Source organism: Grammomys surdaster, unplaced genomic scaffold (assembly GCF_004785775.1).
Source record: "Grammomys surdaster isolate TR1022 unplaced genomic scaffold, NIH_TR_1.0 123584, whole genome shotgun sequence".
In the NCBI taxonomy this organism is placed as follows: Eukaryota; Metazoa; Chordata; class Mammalia; order Rodentia; family Muridae; genus Grammomys; species Grammomys surdaster.
Window position 1 is genome coordinate 6435 of NW_021618792.1, and position 18492 is coordinate 24926.

At 39.6% G+C, this 18492-nt stretch overlaps 1 protein-coding gene across 1 annotated transcript; it reads right to left on the reverse strand.

Moving 5' to 3' along the window:
* Window positions 1-1025: 1025 nt before the first annotated feature.
* Window positions 1026-17614, reverse strand: LOC114636343. The gene is made up of 8 exons (XM_028784480.1): window positions 17506-17614; window positions 16452-16518; window positions 16270-16304; window positions 14583-14700; window positions 12099-12198; window positions 10692-10790; window positions 1212-1316; window positions 1026-1103 (listed from the first exon to the last, which is right to left on the reverse strand). Exons 1-8 carry the CDS (start codon window positions 17612-17614, stop codon window positions 1026-1028), a joined length of 711 nt encoding a protein of 236 aa, XP_028640313.1.
* Between the last annotated feature and the right edge of the window lie 878 nt (window positions 17615-18492).

Sequence of the window (18492 nt, forward strand, 5' to 3'; positions counted from 1 at the left end):
GTAATTGCAGATATGTGCACATATGAGAATGGTGGAGTAAAAATCATGCATTTGTATGATAAAGGCATATGTACTTGTAGTAAAAAGAAAGAAAGAAAAGAAAGAAAGAAAGAAAGAAAAACAGGCATATAAACTTGCTTCACTGGTCAAAATCAAAATGGAAAGCAGCACCTGGTCAGATGACTCAGTCCTCTCCTTCCTCTGGGACTAATATATTTTTTCAAATAATTTGATAATTTTATTATACAAAGAAAGTATTTAATTGACATATCTGAAGTAGATTGTAAACTATTTTCAAACTTATTAAACACGGTGTTTACATGGAAGGTTTGAAAGTTACTTAATGCAAAAGTAAAAACCATAAGAAGAAAGTCAAAAGAATGATTCATGAGTTAAATAGGTACATATGTGAACTTCTGCACACTCACTGATAATGTAACTTGAAAAACAAAGCACTCCAGATAGTATATGACCAAAGGGCAGAAGTGGACTATTGAGAAAAGAAATGATGCATATCTGTACATAAGTCAAACTCTTTCTGTCAACACTAAGGACAAGTGTCATTAAACAGCTACATAAACCAATTCCATGAACATTAGCTATCTAGAAATGCCACAAACCTGCTCTCCCATCCCCAACCCCTGCTCCAAGATCTACATAGGACTTTTTGGTTTTGCTGTTTTCAGCTTGTGATAAGTTTTAGAAGTTAAATTTTGTTTTCTACAAGACAAATATAAGTTGCAGTAGAGAACTTTTATGACGCCATTGAGTTAATTCTACCATATACTACCAAATCTATTAGTGTTAGTGACAGTGCTTCTGTGTTTCTTCCCAAGGGCCTGGTAATTCAATATTTACCCCCTTGTCATGGCTGCAACCCACGAAACTGCTCAGAGCTCACTGGATTATTAAGGGACATGGAGTCTGATATGTACCAAACAAATAATGACAAATGAGATGTGCCAATTTCTATTATAATTTTTGGTAATGTAGAGAACGTTTTGTGTATGTCACATGACATGGGATCACAGCTTATCTTCTTCAATATCCTCGGAGAACAGAGAATGAAGACACGATTCTATAGCTGCCAAGTCTTGTTGTTGCTGTTTTAAAACAGAGGTATTGATAATTATTATAAGCATCTCTTCAAGGAAGGCATACAAAAAATCAAAGAGACACCCACTTCTCAGTGTTAGGTATATACTACCTACATTTTCTGTCACAACTTTATTCCTCAGGATTTCCATTTCATTTTCCAATCTGTTTTGCTCAACAGTATCAAGAATTTTGTGTTCGTTCTCCAGGTCTTGTATATTCTAAAACAAACAAACAAACAAACAAACAAACACAAACAAGCCTACTTCAATTGGAAATCCCCTTTTCATGTCACATTCAAAACATGCAAAGTTCAAAATTTTCAAATTTTCAGTCAGCAGATGCTTGTTAGAAATGCCAATAATGGTGACATTTAAGCAGATTTCCATGTGCAATAAATGAGTTAAGTGGGTGCTTCCCTGCCCTCAGAAGCTGGCTGCACCCTAACCTCCAAGTCCATTATCCTTCCAACCCTCCACCCACCTTTATCAGACCTGCACCCATCTTATCTACATGCTGAGTTCTCTGGTGCAGCCCAGCTACCCAAGAGCAGCCTGTTATCCCCCTGCTCTGGAACCTCCATTGTCTCTCCAACTCTACACCCACCTTCATCACACCTGATGATCTTGAAACATACCAGCTAGATTCAATTCCTTCACCCATTTTCCTTGCCTACTGAGTCCTCTGGGGCATGCCCAGCTGCCCCGAGTAGACTCCTGTTCCCCAGAACTCCACTGTCTGGCTATCTCTCTACCTGCCTCTCCCCATCTCCAATACCCTCCTCAGGTGTCCCCAGGGGCACGTGCAACTGATGGTATACTTGCACTGCACTGTGAGTACCATTGTCTAGCTCAGGAATACCCACAAGAGGCTTGCCATACCAGGATCTTTGAGCTTAGGACCCCACTCAATAAATACCACAACAGGAACATATGGTCAAATGCTTACTAAAGAAAACAATCTACCATAGCCAGGACAATATGACAACTTAAGAGCACAGATATTCTACTAAAGAAAGTCCTGGCTATACTGACACAAACCTAAACACAAGAAATGAATTAGAACCAATCTTATAAGGATGATATACACCTTTAAAGAGGAATTCAATGAATCCCTTAAAGAAATTCAGGAAAATACAATCAAACAGGTGGAGGCCTTTAAGAGGAAATAAATGAATCATTCAAAGTAATACGAGAAAAAAATTAAAATGTGAAGGAAATATAAATGTTCAAGATCTGAAAATGCAAATAGAAGCAATAAAAAAACACAAACTGAGGAAATAATGGTGATGGAAAACCTACGGAAGAGAAGAGGAGCAACACATGGAAGGACCACCAACAGAATGTAAGAGATGGAAAAAAATCATAGGCATAGAAGACACAATAGAAGAAATTGGCACACCAGTCAAGGAAAAAGTTAATTCTAAAGAGTTCCTGACATGAAACAGCCAGTAAATCTGTGATGACATGAGAAGACCTATCCTAATAATTATAGTAATCCAGCCCTACAGAAAATACTAGAAGGAAAATGCCAAACCAAAGAAGATAGCTATAGCCAACAAAACACAGGAAATCTACATTTCCATACCAACAAAATCAAGGAAAGTACACACATGCTCTCTTTCTCTCTCTCTCTCTCTCTCTCTCTCTCTCTCTCTCTCTCTCTCTCTCTCTCTGTCACACACACACACAGACACACACACACACACACACACACACACACCCCACACCACCACCACCACCACCACCACCACCACCACCACCACCATTTACATAACAGGAATTAACAATCCCTGGTCTTTAATACCTCTAAACATTAATGGACTCAATTCCCCAACAGAAAGACACAGGCTAACAGAAAGGATACAAAATGCATGATTCAACATTCTACTGCACACAAGGAACACACTTCAGTAGTAAGGATAGCCATCACCTCTGAATAAAGGGCTGAATAAATGTTTTCTGAGCTAATAAACCAAAGAATCAAGCTAGAGCAGCCATTCTAAATCTAACTTTCAACAAAAATTAATCAAGATAGACAGGGAAGGACACTTGGTACTGATGAAAAAATATATCTACCAAGATGATATCTCAATTCTGAACATCCATGCTCCAAACACAAGGGCACCCACAGTTGTACAAGAAATGCTAAAACTTACATCAGACATGGAACCCCACACATGAATAGTGGGAGACTTCAAAACTCCACTCTCACGAACTAACAGGACATCCAGACAAAAATTAAAGAGAGAAATAATGAAAAAGCCCAACATTATGAATCAAATGGACCTAACATATATTTACAGAACATTTCGCTCAAACACAAAAGAATATACCTTCTCTCTCAGCACCTCATGGATCCATCTCCCAAACTGACCATATAATCAACCACAAAGCAAGCCTCAACAGATTATAAGAAAATTGAAATAACACCTTGTATTTCATCAGACTACTACACATTAAAGCTAGATTTCAGCAATACAAATGCCAGAATGCCCACAAACTCATTGAAACTGGATAACTCCCTACTCCATGATCTCTGGACCAAGGAAGAAATGAAAAAGAAATGAAAGACTTTCTAGAATTCAACGAAAAACTAGGCACAGCATACCCAAATTCATGGGACACAATGAAAGCAATGTTAACACAAAAGTTCACAGGACTAAATGCCTCCATATAGATATTAGAAACGTCTCCTAAGAGCAATTTAAAAGTACATCTGAAAGCTTTAGAGAAGAAGAATTAGAAGAAGATAGGGAGGAAGAAGAGGAAGATGAAGAAGTGGAATTAGAAGGACCATCACCATCATCACCATCATCATCATCATCATCATCATCATCAGCAGCAGCAGCAGCAGCAGCAGCAGCAGAAAGCACACTGACGAGTAGTAGAAGGCAGGGCATAGAGAAAAGTAGGGATGAAATCGATCAATTGGAAACAAATTAAACAATACAAAGAACCAAGGAAAATAAGAGATGGTTCTTTGAGAAATTCAACAAGATAGAAAAAACCTTAAACACACTGACTAAAAGACAGAGGGACAGTATCCAAATAAAGTAAGAAATGGAAAGGAAGACATAACAACAGATAAAGAGGACATTTGAACAATTATTAAGTCTTATATCAAAAGGCTTTACTCCACAAATTTGGAAAATCGTAACTATTTGGATATTTTTCTAGATAAATACCACTTACAAAAGTTGAATGAAGGCAAAGTAAACTATTTAAACAGCCCTATAACCCCTAAGGAAGTACAAAGAGTAGTTAAAGTCTAACAACAACAACAACAACAACAACAACAACAACGAACAGGGTCAAATGGTCTTGGCACAGAATTCTACCAGACTCTCAAAGAAGAGCTAATACCAATACTCTTCAAACTAATCCACCAAATAGGTATAGAAGGAACATTGCCAAGCACATTCTATGAGGCCACAAATCCCTGACACCTAACTGAAGCAAAGACTCAAGGATGGAAGAGAAGTTCATATACATTTCTCTTATGAACATTGGTGCAAAAATAATAAAATACTCTCATGCCCAATACAGGAACACATCAAAAAAAAATCAACTACCATGATCAAGTAGGCTTCATTCTAGGCATTCAGGGATGATCAAGTATGAGAAAATCAATGTAATCCACCATATAAATAAATTGAAAGAAAAATATCATGATCCTCTTATTAGATGATGAAAAATCCCTTGACAAAATCCAAAACCCATGCATGTTAAAAGTCACAGAGTGATCAGGGATAGATGGACAGACCTAAATATAATGAAAGCAATATTAAGGAAACGAGTAGTCAACTTCAAATTAAGTGGAGAGAAACATAAAGCAATTCTATTAAAATCGGGGACAAGACAAGGCTGCCCACTCTCTCCCTAGCTATTAAATTTACTTTCTGAAGTTCTAGCTAGAGCAAAAAGACAATCTTTAAAAAAAAAAAAAAGATGTTCAAAGAGATAAAGGTCGGAAAGGAGAAAGTCAAAGTATTGCTCTTTGTGGATGATATGATGGTGTACATAAGCAACCTCAAAAATTCTACCAGAGTACAGATGATAATCATTTTCAGCAAAGTGGTTGGATTCAAAATTACCTCAAAGGGGGGGAGGGGAGCTAGGTAGCCCTCCTTTATAAAAACGATAAAAGGGCTGAGAAAGATTAGGGAAGCAGTACCCTTTAAATAGCTACAAATCGTATAAAATACCTTGATGTAACTTTAACCAAGTAAACGAAAGACATATAGGACAAGAACTTCAAGGTTCTAAAGAAGGAAACTGAGGAAGGGGTCAGAACACAGAAAGATCTCTCATGCTATGGGTCAGTAGGGTTAACATAGTGAAAGTGACCTACCAAAAGCAATGGACATATTCAATGCAATTCTCATCATCATTCCAACACAATTCTTTACAGACCTTGAAAGAGAAATTTCATATGGGAAAACAGAAAATCCAGGGTAGGTAAAGCGATTCTGGACACTACAATGATTTTGGGAGGTATCAGCATCTCTGACCTCAAGCTGTACTACAGAGCAACAGCAATAAATACTACATCATATTGGTATAGGAAAAGACAAGTTGTTCAATGAAATCAAATTGAAGACTCTGAAATGAATCCACACACCTAATGACACTTGATTATATATATATATATATATATATATATATACATATAAAAAGAAGCCAAAAACATCACAATGGGTAAAAGAAAGCATCTTCATCAAATGGTGCCGGTCTGACTGGATATCAACATGCAGAAGAATGGAAATAGATCCATAGTTATCACCCTGCACAAAACTCAAGTCCAGGTTGATCAAATACTTTAAAGTAGAATCTGACAAACTAAATCTAATAAAACAGAAAGTGAGGCATAGCCTTGAAGTCATTTTTAGAGGAGACAACTTCCTGAGCAGAACACTAATGGCTCAGGCTCTAAGATCAACAATTGAAAAATGGGACCTCATGAAACTGCAAAGTTTCTGCAAGGCAAAGGATGCTGTCAATAGGACAGAACAGCAGCCTACAGAATAGAAAGGATCTTCTCCAACCCTACATCTGGCAGGGGACTAATATCCAAAATATATAAAGAACTCAAGAAATTAGAAACCAACCATCCAAAATGACAATTAAAAACAGGGTTCAGAGATAAACAGAAAATTCTCAAGAGAGGAACCTAAAATGGATGAGAAGCACTTAAAGAAATGTTCAACATCCTTAGTCATTAGGGAAATGCCAATCAAAATGATCCTGAGATTCCAACTTCTGCCTGTCAGAATGGCTAAGATCAAAACTCAAGGGACAACACATGCTGGCAAGGATGTGGTGAAAGGGGAACACTCCTCCATAGCTGGTGGGAGTATAAATTTGTACAATCACTTTGGAAATCAATTTGCTGTCTCTCAGAAAACTAGGAATCCAATATTTCGAGACCCAGCTATATTGTTCCCGGGCATATATCTAAAACATGCCCCACTATACCACAGGGACACTCGATCAAATATGTCCATAGCAGCTTTATACATAATAGTCATAAACTGGAAGCGATTTGTCCTGGAAGTGCAGGATAGCCATGGTACAATCCACAGACCAAAAAATGGTTTATAAAGATGTCCCAAGGGAGGATACGTGAATCTTACTCAAAGGGGGAACTAAATAGTCATCAGAAGTGGATTGAAGGAGGGAACAGGGTAAGAGAAGAGAGGTATGGGGTTGCAAGGCAATCAGGTATGAGGAGAAGCTGTGTGAGAGAGGCCCCAGGAGGGAGTGAGAATGAGTGAGAATGGAAATCAGGGGGAGGGGGCTATCTCTGGTGACTAGCTTGAGGCCTGGGACAGGAGAGGATAAGGGGTGTCTACAGGGTTTACTCTAGAGTAGATTCCTGATAGAGGGGGATATAGAGACTGAAATGACCACCTCTTGTATCCAGACAGGATTTCCACAGGAGGGAGAGGGACATCAATCTACCCACGAAACCTTCAACCCAAAATTTTTCCTGACTACAAGATATGCAGGGAAAACAAAGAAGCAGAATCTGAGAGAACAACTAACCAATGATGATCCCAACTTGAGATCCATTCTATGTGATAGAGCCAACCCCTGATAATATTAAAGATACTCTGCATGCCTGAAGGCAGGGACCTAGCATAAGTCTGTTCTGAAAGGTTTCATTTAGCAGCTGACTGAAACATTTGCAGAGTCCCACAGCCAAACATCAGGCAGGACCTGGGGAGTTTTGAGGAACAGTTGGGGAGAGAAGTGAGCGAGTCTGAGGGGTCAAAACTCCACAAGTAGACACACAGATTCATACAACCCAGAACCATGGGGGTTCACAGAGCATGGGTCACCAACCAGGGGACATACCAGAGCTGTTCCTAGGCCCTCATCACAGTTGTAGCAAATGTGTCGCTCAGCATTCATGTTGTTCCCCCAACAAGTGGAAAGGGGGCTGTCTCAGTCTCTGATCATGCTAATGAATCCCCTTTCCCCTACCTGATCTGCATAGTTGGCCTCATTGTGAGAGGATGTGACTAGTCCTGCTGGGACTAGATGCCTGAGGATACAGAGGTACAAAAGGGGTGGGCAGGCTCCCCTTCTCTGAGGAGAAAGGGAGGGGGCAATAGGGTAGTGATTAGTAAGTGTGAAACTGGAAAGAGAAGAGGGAGGAGGGCTTTGAATTAAAATAAAATATAAACAAACAAACAAATAAATAGTTACATGAGTGAAGCATAGTTACAAAGAAGGGGTAAAAAGGTGCATATTTGTATTGGGAGCATGAGATACTGAATGAACATTGGAAATCAAAAGGAAGCAGTCCGAGAAAAAAAAATGCAGGCCTATTGCATGAACTAGAGTATCCCCTGCCCTGCCGCCGGTACTGGCTTAAGATGAAAGATAGAACATGCAATATGATTTCCACAGAACATGTAACATGATTTCCATTTCCATTCCAAAGACACGGTAGACACGTTGCCTTAAGAGCATTCAAGGTACACAGAATATCACCGAATTCTTTGCTCTGTTCAGCCAAAGGAGAGTGAAGTGATATACACCATGGGTTGCTAACTGTGGCATGTGTATGCCAGGAACAGCTGAAATGTAACTGCATACTTTCTGCCATATTCCTAGGATATGGATAAGCATATAAATAGGAATAATATAAAGACGTTTAAAATGGATTAGGAAGGAGAACTTGCTGGGTTCTCTAGATAAAGACAAGAATTAGGGAAAACCATAAGCAAAGCAGGGAAACAGAGTAGGGGTTGCTTCACACGAACCTACTATATGGGAGGCATGGAAGCAATGACAGCAAAAGAAGCTTTGATCTGAAGGAGGGGGGAAGATTTTGAGGAGGGCACTGGAAGATCTGAGAGTTAAGAAAGGGAGGCTGATACCTTTTTTGCACATTTTCAATGCAACATGGGAGGTGGGGACTTTTAACTGAAGGAGTGACTGAAAGAGGGAACTCAGAAAAGGCTTTCTAGTACTAGCAAAAAATGATAAGGTCCTGTGATAGTCCAGCAGCTGAGGGAATTCAATGAAGAAGAGGAAAGGGCCTCGGTACAGAACACATGGCCCACCCTATTGGTAACTTGGAGAGAGGAACAGCAAGCAGCCACTGTAGAAGGTTCGCTAATAAGCTCCCAATCTAGTGGTCACATTTAACAGTGACATTTAGAAGAAATTGTTGGGGTAACTTTTTTCTTTACAGTGTGTGAAGAAGGTGTGTCTCTGTATTTTCAATCATTAATTCTGTACCTGCAAAGAACTAAATACTGGCAGGATTCTGGTGTTGTCATTTCTATGGCCACCAACTGTGTTTTCTATTTCCTAAATATTCATACTTCCTCACCTGCCTAAAGGCAATCTAGAATTGCATCAGTGGTTGTCTAGCTGCTGATTGGTTATAATAAAGGGCTGATGACCAATATCTGGGCAGGAAGTAGGAGATGGGTCTTCTGGGCAGAGGGAGGGATGCTGAGGGAAGAAAGCAGAAGTGGGAGATCCTTGGAGTGGACATGGAGGGAACAGACAGGGGCCACAGAGAAACAGAGAAGGGTATAGAGCTAGCCACGCCACGTGGCTGGTTGTAGGTTAGATGGTCGGGTTAAGTTAGATGAGCTAGCTGGGTGAATGGCTAAGTGTAAACTCTTCAGAAGACTTCATGTCAGTATTTATTATGCTGGTGGTTCTGAGAAAGTCCAGCTACAGGAAACCCCTTCTATTCAAATCTTCAAGAAAACAGTTTTCCAGCTCAGTAGAGCTACATTCCTTCCAACTTTAAACTCTCCCTAAACACCTGAACTGGGTATAGGGAACACTGAAACTCTTAAAAGAATTTGGTAACTGCCACTTTATTAAAGCAGCATCAGTTAGTTTAGAAAGAGACACTTCAGATATGTTTGAATAACAGGATAGAAGGGGAGTGGATCTGGGAGAGATCTGGGAGAGAGGGAAGGTAGTAGGGATAGAGCTAGGAGGATCAGAGAGGGGAGAATGTGGTTGGGATGTATTGGATAAGAGAAGATCCTATTTTCAATGAAAAAAAGAAAATTAAAAAGATATTAAAACATGAAATACCAAAGAACATTCTAAAATATTGTATATATTTGTATATTGTATATAATGTGTGTGTATATTATGTATATGTATGTGTATGTGTACATGTGTATATATATATATATATGTGTATGCACCTCGCACATACATATACATTCCTAAATAGATAAATATAATCTGCAAAAAGTAAAACAGTATTTAAAAAAGTGACCTCCAAAGCACCCCCTAAACCCCTGAATACTGTAGCTTGACATCAGCGCCACTAAAGATAGTAAGTCCAAGTGCATAGTTCTCTTTTCACTAAAGGTCTATGCTCTGCCTTCTTTGTTCATTCTATTAGGTATTTCAGCCATCTCTAAGGGCTGCAAATTGGAACATAAAGCCACCATTGGACATGATTAATTCTAATAGCAAAATCCCATAGCAATCTCACATGCTTCACTACAAAATAAAAGTGGTCCTAATACGACAGGTGTGGTGGCACACACCAGCAATCCCAGCATTCTGGAGGCAGGGACACATGGACTGCTATGCATTCAAGGCCAACCAGGCCTAAGTAGTTGAATCCTGTTTCAAACAAACAAGAGACAAACAGAACAGAAAAAACCTATTTGTTGTTTACCCTTGCCTATGTTCCACTCAAGGAAACTGCCCATACTAAACAAGAAAAAGAAAACAATAAATTATTTATAAAAATGCCTGATTTCTACTCTTTATGTATCAACTTCAGCATAAAGACATCACAGAGCAGATTAAACGTCAAAATTCTCCAGTGTGTTTAGCTCTAGGTGAAGTCCAAATTTTACATTTCCTGATGTAAATGACTCATAAAACTAGATTGAGTTTTCAAATTAAATATGCCCTTTGCAATCATAGTTAACACTGGAAAGCATTCAAAATAGAAAATGATCAAACTTTAAAAGAAGAATTTAATAGCTTCCCCCTCTCCCCATAGATTCAGGAAGAACCAGCCTGTCTCCTGCTTTTACCTATGTACTGTGTCATAAGGATATTATTTCTTAGCAGCTACAACAAACAGACCTTTAGAAACTGGTCAGAAATAGTTTTTGCTTCATCCATGGCTGTTCTCTGCGCCATTGTAGTGTTATACAAAGTCTCTGCATGTTGATGGGATGAATTCTAAAATGTAAAAGAAAGAGGTGACTAAATTCAAGAAAATTGAATATTCACAAACCCAAATGCTGATACTTGCTGCTTCAAATATTATGTTCAATTTTAAATGATGTTAATGATTTAAGATAAATATTTTTCAACAGTTTTTGGCTAAGGTAGTCTTTTTGTCACTAAGGTTTAAGCTGCAAGGATTCTTGATGTTGAAGTCAACAGAGGATCCTTCCAATCTGTGAATTCCTACATCACAGTAATATAAATAGGATATACTCCTTGTAGTCTAGCATTCAATGAGTATTAAATGTTGCACATTGCAACATGTACATAGATGAAACTTCCATATGCAGCCCTTTCTGCTCCTTGACCTTGTCTCCAGCTGTAATCTGAGTGTAACCCCTCCTGGCCCTCAAAATCATCCCCTAGGTCTCTTTCATCCACATATATTAAATATGAAAAAGATGAAAAGCACACGACAACCAGTTATTGGGCACTGTTTTAGGACATTTCAGTAAATATATGAAGGCAGAACTTGTTTAATATTTAACTAAGTCTATAAGGTGGAAACTTTGCTATCTCTGCTTTCACCCCTTAGGGAAGTGAGTCACAGAGATAACTAGTTAAACTATGGGTAGATTCCAAGCAGAGTGCCAGAGCCCAGCTTCCTGACCATAGCCATGGACTGTTTCACCATTTTCTCAGCACCAAGGCTCTTTCCTGGCTTTGAGGATCATTGTCTTTAGTACTGCAGCTCAGTCCCCTGTCACGATACAAGAGGCCCTAAAAAGAACATTTTCCATTGTCTAACACCCAACTTCCCTGTCCTGTTCAGAGTAAATATCATTATCAGTTTTCAAAACTGTTCTTGCATCCAAGCATCTTTCCTTTCCCCTCCTGGTCTGGGCTTGTCAGAATACTAACTACTCAAGGATAATCCCTCACCTGCTCTGCCACAGAAGCTACATGGGCTACTCCCACGACTGTTTAGCATTTTATCATTAAATTATGCTGGGCACTCCTACTGCTGGTCCTATGTATCTCCCTAGGCTCCCTCAGAAGAGAGAGAAGAATAGTTGCGAGTCTTCAATCAGAACATGCTGTGTGAGCCAGCCTGACTCCTATCCCACCATTTTCACATGCCACCACAGAAAAAGAAGCAAGCCAGAAAGCATGATCTTATAGGCCCTTCATCTCATACCTCACCCATCTTATTCCTCCAAGATCTTATACTCGACTATCCTTCTTGAGTAGTTGTATTTATTCCTACCACTTTAGGCTTTGTCACAATACATTGGCTACAAAGCTAAACCTGATACTCACAACAAAACTGTCTTCTTCTTGCCCAACTTTGATCACATCCTTTTCCCACTGTTGGAGCAAAGGCTCAGACATCTTAGAATATCTGGCACGAAACATCTCCCTGTAAAACATAATGATAAGCATGGACTTATGAATCCATTCCTCAGTTGAAGGACATCTGGGTTCTTTCCAGGTCCTGGCTATTATAAATAAGGCTGCTATGAACATAGTTGAGCATATGTCCTTGTTATATGTTCGAGCATCTTCTGGGTATATGCCTAGGAGTGGTATAGCTGGATCCTCAGGTAATGCTATGTCCAATTTTCTGAGGAACCGCCACACTGATTTCCAAAGTGGTTGCACCATCTTGCAGTCCCACCAACAATGGAGGAGTGTTCCTCTTTCTCCACACCCTCGCCAGCATCTACTATCACCTGAGTTTTTAATCTTAGCCATTCTGACTGGTGTGAGATGGAATCTCAGGGTTGTTTTGATTTGCATTTCCCTGATGACTAAGGACACTGAACATTTCTTTAGGTGCTTCTCGGCCATTCGAGTTTCTTCCATTGAAAATTCTTTGTTAAGCTCTATACCCCATTTTTTAATAGGGTTATTTGGTTGTCTGGAGTCTAATTTCTTGAGTTCTTTGTTATATTGGATATTAGCCCTCTATCAGATGTAGGATTGGTAAAGATCTTTTCCCAATTTGTTGGTTGTCATTTTGTCCTATTGACAGTGTCCTTTGCCTTACAGAAACTTTGCAATTTTATATTACTCAGCTATTAAAAACAATGAATTCGAGAGTTTCCTAGGTAAATGGATGGAACTAGAAATCATCATCCTGAGTGAAGTAAGCCAATCACAAAAGAACACACATGGTATTCACTCACTGATTATCGGATATTAGCCCAGAACCTTGAAATGCCCAAGATGCAACTCACAGGCCACATGAAGCTCACAAAAAAGGAAGACCAAGTGGGGGTGATTCAGTTCTTCTTAGAAGGAGCAACAAAATACTCAAGGGAGCAAATATGGAGACAAAGTGAGGGACAGAAACTGAAGGAGGGGCCATTTGAAGACCTTTCCACCTGAGTATCCATCCCATGTGCAGTCACCAAAGGTAGATGCTGATGTGGAAGTCAGGAAGTGCATGCTGATAAGAGCCTGATATGGATGTCTCTTCAAGAGTCTGACATGTTCAGAGGCAGATGCTCACAACTAGCCATTGAACTGATCATGGGGTTCTCAATGGAGGAGTTAGAGTGAGGACTGAAGGAGCTGAAAGGATTTGCAGCACCACGAGGAGAGCAACAATACCAACCAACCACAGCTCCCAGGGTCTAAACCACCAGCCTGGGAGCACTTAGGGAGGGATCCAGGGCTTCAGCTGAAGATGTAAGAGTGGAGGGCCCTGCTGGGCATAGGTGGAAGAAGAGATCCTTGACCTCATGAAGCCTGGACGCCCCAGGGGGTGGGAATTTTGAGGGTGGGAAAGTGGGAGTGGGGGGTAGGTAGGGGTTACATCCACAGAGAAGGAGGAGGAGGGGTAAGGGGATAGGGGGTTCCCGGGTGGGTGGGGGATGGGGTAAGGGGACAACATATGAAATGTAAATAAAATATCCAATAAAAAAAAAGCATGGACTTATGGTATGAGGGTAAGACAGATTACACATTGTCAAATAAAAACTATTTGGAATAATTCATACAACCAAAAGACAAGAGTAAAATAATTAAAATAATCTAATGAGACAGAGAAAAGTGAAGTCACGTGGCCCCATTATAAATCTAAGTACTCCTAAGTCACTACAAGAGAAAATGTATCACATACCTTCCCTCTTGAATGGCGAGGATTCTTTGCTATATAATTCATCTATAATTATTTATTTGAACTCTATCTAATATCTAATACGTTTTTCTCTTGCTAGATAATGTAGATTCTGATAGAGCAAGTTGATGTATTCCAAGTAACATGTGCCTTCCTCCTCAAGGACTGCCCTAAGAGAACTCTTCAGTGAATTTGTCTTCTTCCAGTCTCACAATGGCTTTCCCAGAAGACTGTCAATTGCAATTTGAGACTCATTCAGATTATTTGAAAGACTGTCATTACAATTTAAGACTTATAGTTGTGATATGTTAAAAGTGCCTACATAGGCTGACTATTATCTGCTGTCCTATGCATAATACTTTGGTGTTGACCCTGCATGCATGTAGGCAGCCAATTACAAAACATAAGCATTAATGAATTTTACAGTAATAAGAGTTATATTGTTATCTAAAACACAAGAAGTTGACTATATTCACTGTACTCTACATTATATATCTCAATTCTGCAAAACTGAGGTTCTAAACTAATAAATTTTCTGTTCAGAGGAAAATCAAGGTAATTGCAGTTTTAGGGGGAGATTCAAAATCCATGCATAGTGATCATGAATCTGCATTTATTTGCACTAATGAAGAGTAAGAAATTGCACAAGTTTTGTAATTCATAGAAGCCAACAACTTTACCTTTCCGTTTGTTGTGTTCTAAAAATACGCACAAGTTTTTCATTCAAAATATCGATAGATGTTCTTATATCTTGACGAAACTGCTTTCTCTTTGCAAGGTAGGACTTTGTAAAGTTACCTATACATGAAATAAAATTTTATTAGAAGATAAAACTGGAAGCTACTTTGTTCCCATACATTCAAATTGATATGTTCTTTGATTGATAATATCGCAAAAATATTAAAAACTGATACCATAGACATCATCCCAAAATACAAACATTTTTATAAACACTTCCGTTTTCCTTCATCTTTCTAGTTAACCAAATTGCATATATATATATATATATATATATATATATATATATATATATATACATATTCCACTATTTAAAGTAGAGAAAAGAAAGGTCCAAGTCAATATGGTAATTAGTTTATATCATGTATATAAAGATGTTCAAAGACAACTTTGATTTTATCCTCAGAATCACTTAATACAAAAGAATATAAACATTTAGTAAATATTATTCTTTTCAAAGGATAATCTTACAGGATGAGTTCTTGTGAGAACACATTTGATAACACACAAGTATATTTTATTTTGAACACTGCTGAAAACATACAAGTAGACATACAATATGAAAGTTAGTTTTAAGCACTCTGACCTATGAGGTCTAGGCACTGTATTTTACTAAAAAAGACAGTATCTTGAGTAAAAGCAGATTAAATACAGAACATTTAAATTTTTTCTTAGACTTCAGAACACATGCTTTCCCATAAGTGCTGGAATTCATAATATTTCGTGAACTAGGAGTTCTCTACTCATCATATGAACTTATATCAAGGAAATGCAGGACATAGCTATTTTTAGAACTTACAAATCAAATAATACCTGCAATGATGAAGATATTTTTATCTATCTCGTAACAATTTCTGTGATTCTTCCTAATCCAAGCTCCTTGTCAGCAACAAGAAGACAAAAGCTTTCCAAGCTACTTGTTTGTATTAATTCTCTCTAGAGACAGGTCGAAAATTAGTGGGGAGTCTTGGTGGTATTGTCTCTAGAGAGGTGTCCAAAATTTAGTCACTTTGTAAAGATGTCAGTCAATTCATAAAGTAGAACTAATAGTTAATAATCAAGCGTAAAATGTATGAGGTTAAGGATCCAACCTCATACTTTTCACTGGGGAAAAGAAAAACAACAACAACAAAAAAGACAAACAAAAACCAAAGAACTTTTTTAGTTTGCTACTTAATAGCTCACTCAGAGTTAGTAAGGACTGTATGAAAAGACTCCTATAAGCACTGTTATTCTAGGAAAAACAACATCAAAGCTCCAGAAAATCTAAATTAATTCAGAGCATGAAAAGAACATGTTGAAACTAATAAATATAATAGACAGTAGTTTAAAAATGGAGATGACCTCATCCAATCCATCAAGGAACACACACTCTACTCAATTTCTACTGTGCAAAACACCCAGACCCCGTCATTGTTAAAACTATTTCCGTTTCCACATCACCACTTTAAAAAGCAAAAAAATGTACACAAAAATAAGAGACCCTATACATAAAGGAAGCAGTCCAATGTATGTGAAGGAGACATCAAACAGAGTCCTATAGATCAGTGACTCACTTATGACCTAGTAAAAATTGAAAGATTGGAAAACAGCACTTCTGAATGGCACATGTCTTCTAAGAAAACATACCTTGAAGGTCATGCATCATCTTCTGAACCGATTCCCTATGAAAAACATAAATTTTTAAAATGAGTATATGAAAATTCAGCTCATCTGGAAATAAGTATTATGCTATGTGGTGTTTTACAAAGAATAGTTGAATTTTCTGAAAATACCTTAATGACAGACAAACAAGACTTTACATAGATTACCTTGTCTGCTGATCATCTTGATCTGATGAAGCACTGTCCTCATCACTGATAACAATCACGGATGTTTCTGGTACATTGAAACAAACAAACAAACAAACAAAAAGGGGGAAAGTTTAATCCTAGACAAGAAAAATATATTTTTTTTTTGCATGGTATCATTTTAATAAAGGATGATATAGTATAAATGGGCAATCATTTTCACCAATTACAGTAGGCTGGCCTATACAATACAAAGCAGAAAAATATTTTTAAATACCACTTGAGATGAAAAATAGGCATGTGTCTGGGAATCTCTGTCTCTGTCTCTCTGTCTCTGTCTGTCTCTCTGTCTCTATCTGTCTCTCTGTCTCTGTCTGTCTCTCTGTCTCTGTCTCTCTGTCTCTATCTGTCTCTCTGTCACTGTCTCTCTGTCTCTCTCTGTCTCTCTCTGTCTCTCTGTCTCTGTCTCTGTGTGTGTGTGTGTGTGTGTGAGTGTTTGCGTGTGTGTGTGTCTGTCTGTCTGTCTGTCTGTTTCTCTTCCTCCCTCCCTCCTTCCTTCCCTCCCCCTCCTTCCTTCCCTCTCCCCCTCCTTCCTTCCCTCCCCCCTCCTTCCTTCCCTCCCCCTCCTTCCTTCCCTCCCCCCTCCTTCCTTCCCTCCCTCCTCCCTCCTTCCCTCCCCACCTCCGTCCTTCCCTCCCTCCCTCCTTCCTTCCCTCCCTTCCTCCTTCCCTCCCTCACTTCCTCCCTCCTTCCATCTTGGCATTTGTACAAGCCTTCCAGGGTTAAAGGGACTTTAAAATCACGTCCTTGCCAGGAGATAGGTTGGAAGTGAGGGTGGCTTAGGCTAGGAGTCCTGGGATGAGAATATCAAGGAGGAATCTAAAGTCAACAAACAGTTTGAGAAACTTGAAATACAAGTATTGAGCATTTGAAACTGAAATCTGAAATTTGAAACCTGAAATCTGAAGCATTGATCCTGACTGGGCCCAGGGTGCCCTTATACACCATTTGCCAAGAGATAGGTCTAATATTCCCCTGGGTTAGTCACAGCCTTGCAGAACCCTCCTGATTTTACCTGGTTTGTGGGGAACATTGTACGGGATGTCATCATCAGATTGGGAATCAGAAGAATCCCTTGGGCGCTTTGCAGTTTTGCTTGTAGCCTTCTTCCCCTTCGGTGGCATGTCTACTATGCGAAGGTGTGAACCCTAACTCCTAAACCTTGTGATTGCAATGGCATAGAAAAGGAATTAAATGAGAGTCTTAGGAACAGGTACCAGGGCAGGGAGGTTAATGGAGGGTGACAATGGTGTGGTGCCCTGTCCTGTCAGGCATGCAGTGAGGAATGTGGAGCCGGGTCTCTCCTGCACACCTTCATCTATACTCCTCCTGCTGGGTTTCTGCCTTTCCCGGGGAGGGCAGCAGCTGGTGGGTGGGAGGCAACTTTGATGACGACACAAAGCTATGCCCTGTGTTGCGTATAATTCCTCAGAGGACTGAGCAGTTTAGGGCTAACTCAGTCCCTGGCAATGTGTCACCGGAAATGAACCTGAGAGGACCCTGCTCATTTCGAGGACACAGGAGCCCCGAAACAGATAGAAAGGTAAATATAGAGGGTCTGTACTCTTTCCTACCTCACCCTCAGTTTCCCTGAGCCCCTTTCACCACCCGGGAATGTAGTCTCTGGGACTCACTGCCCTCTGGACCGTCCTACTATCTGAGGCCTAGATAAGACTCCCTGACATCTCCTCAGGAGAGGACCCTGCTCATTTCTAGGAGAGAGCCCCTCTCACTGAGGAGTCTGCTGAGGCCTAGTTGCCTGTCTCTTTGAGGCTCACAACCTCCTCTACCAATGGTCACCTAGGCCCTTAGAGCCTGTGTCCTTACCACTCGATCTCAATAGAAGGCACCAAGGTCACTGATGTCGTGAACACAACTTCTAACACATTCCCTTTTGGGCCTCTCTCTCTTCAGGCAGCCTGTGGCACTTCTCCAGGGCTTTATTTCCAGAGGGCGTGTGTGTGTGTGTGTGTGTGTGTGTGTGTGTGTGTGTGTGTGTGTG

What these genes read in the sequence shown, in the direction of transcription:
- LOC114636343 (XM_028784480.1), bottom strand. Translation starts at nt 17,614, where the DNA reads ATGCCACCGAAGGGGAAGAAGGCTACAAGCAAAACTGCAAAGCGCCCA. An exon ending in AAGAAGAAGACAGTTTTGTT is followed by an intron (nt 10,791 to 12,098) that starts GTGAGTATCAGG and finishes TTTACATTTTAG; the next exon opens with AATTCATCCCATCAACATGC. An exon ending in ATAAAGTTGTGACAGAAAAT is followed by an intron (nt 1,104 to 1,211) that starts GTAGGTAGTATA and finishes GTTTTAAAACAG; the next exon opens with CAACAACAAGACTTGGCAGC.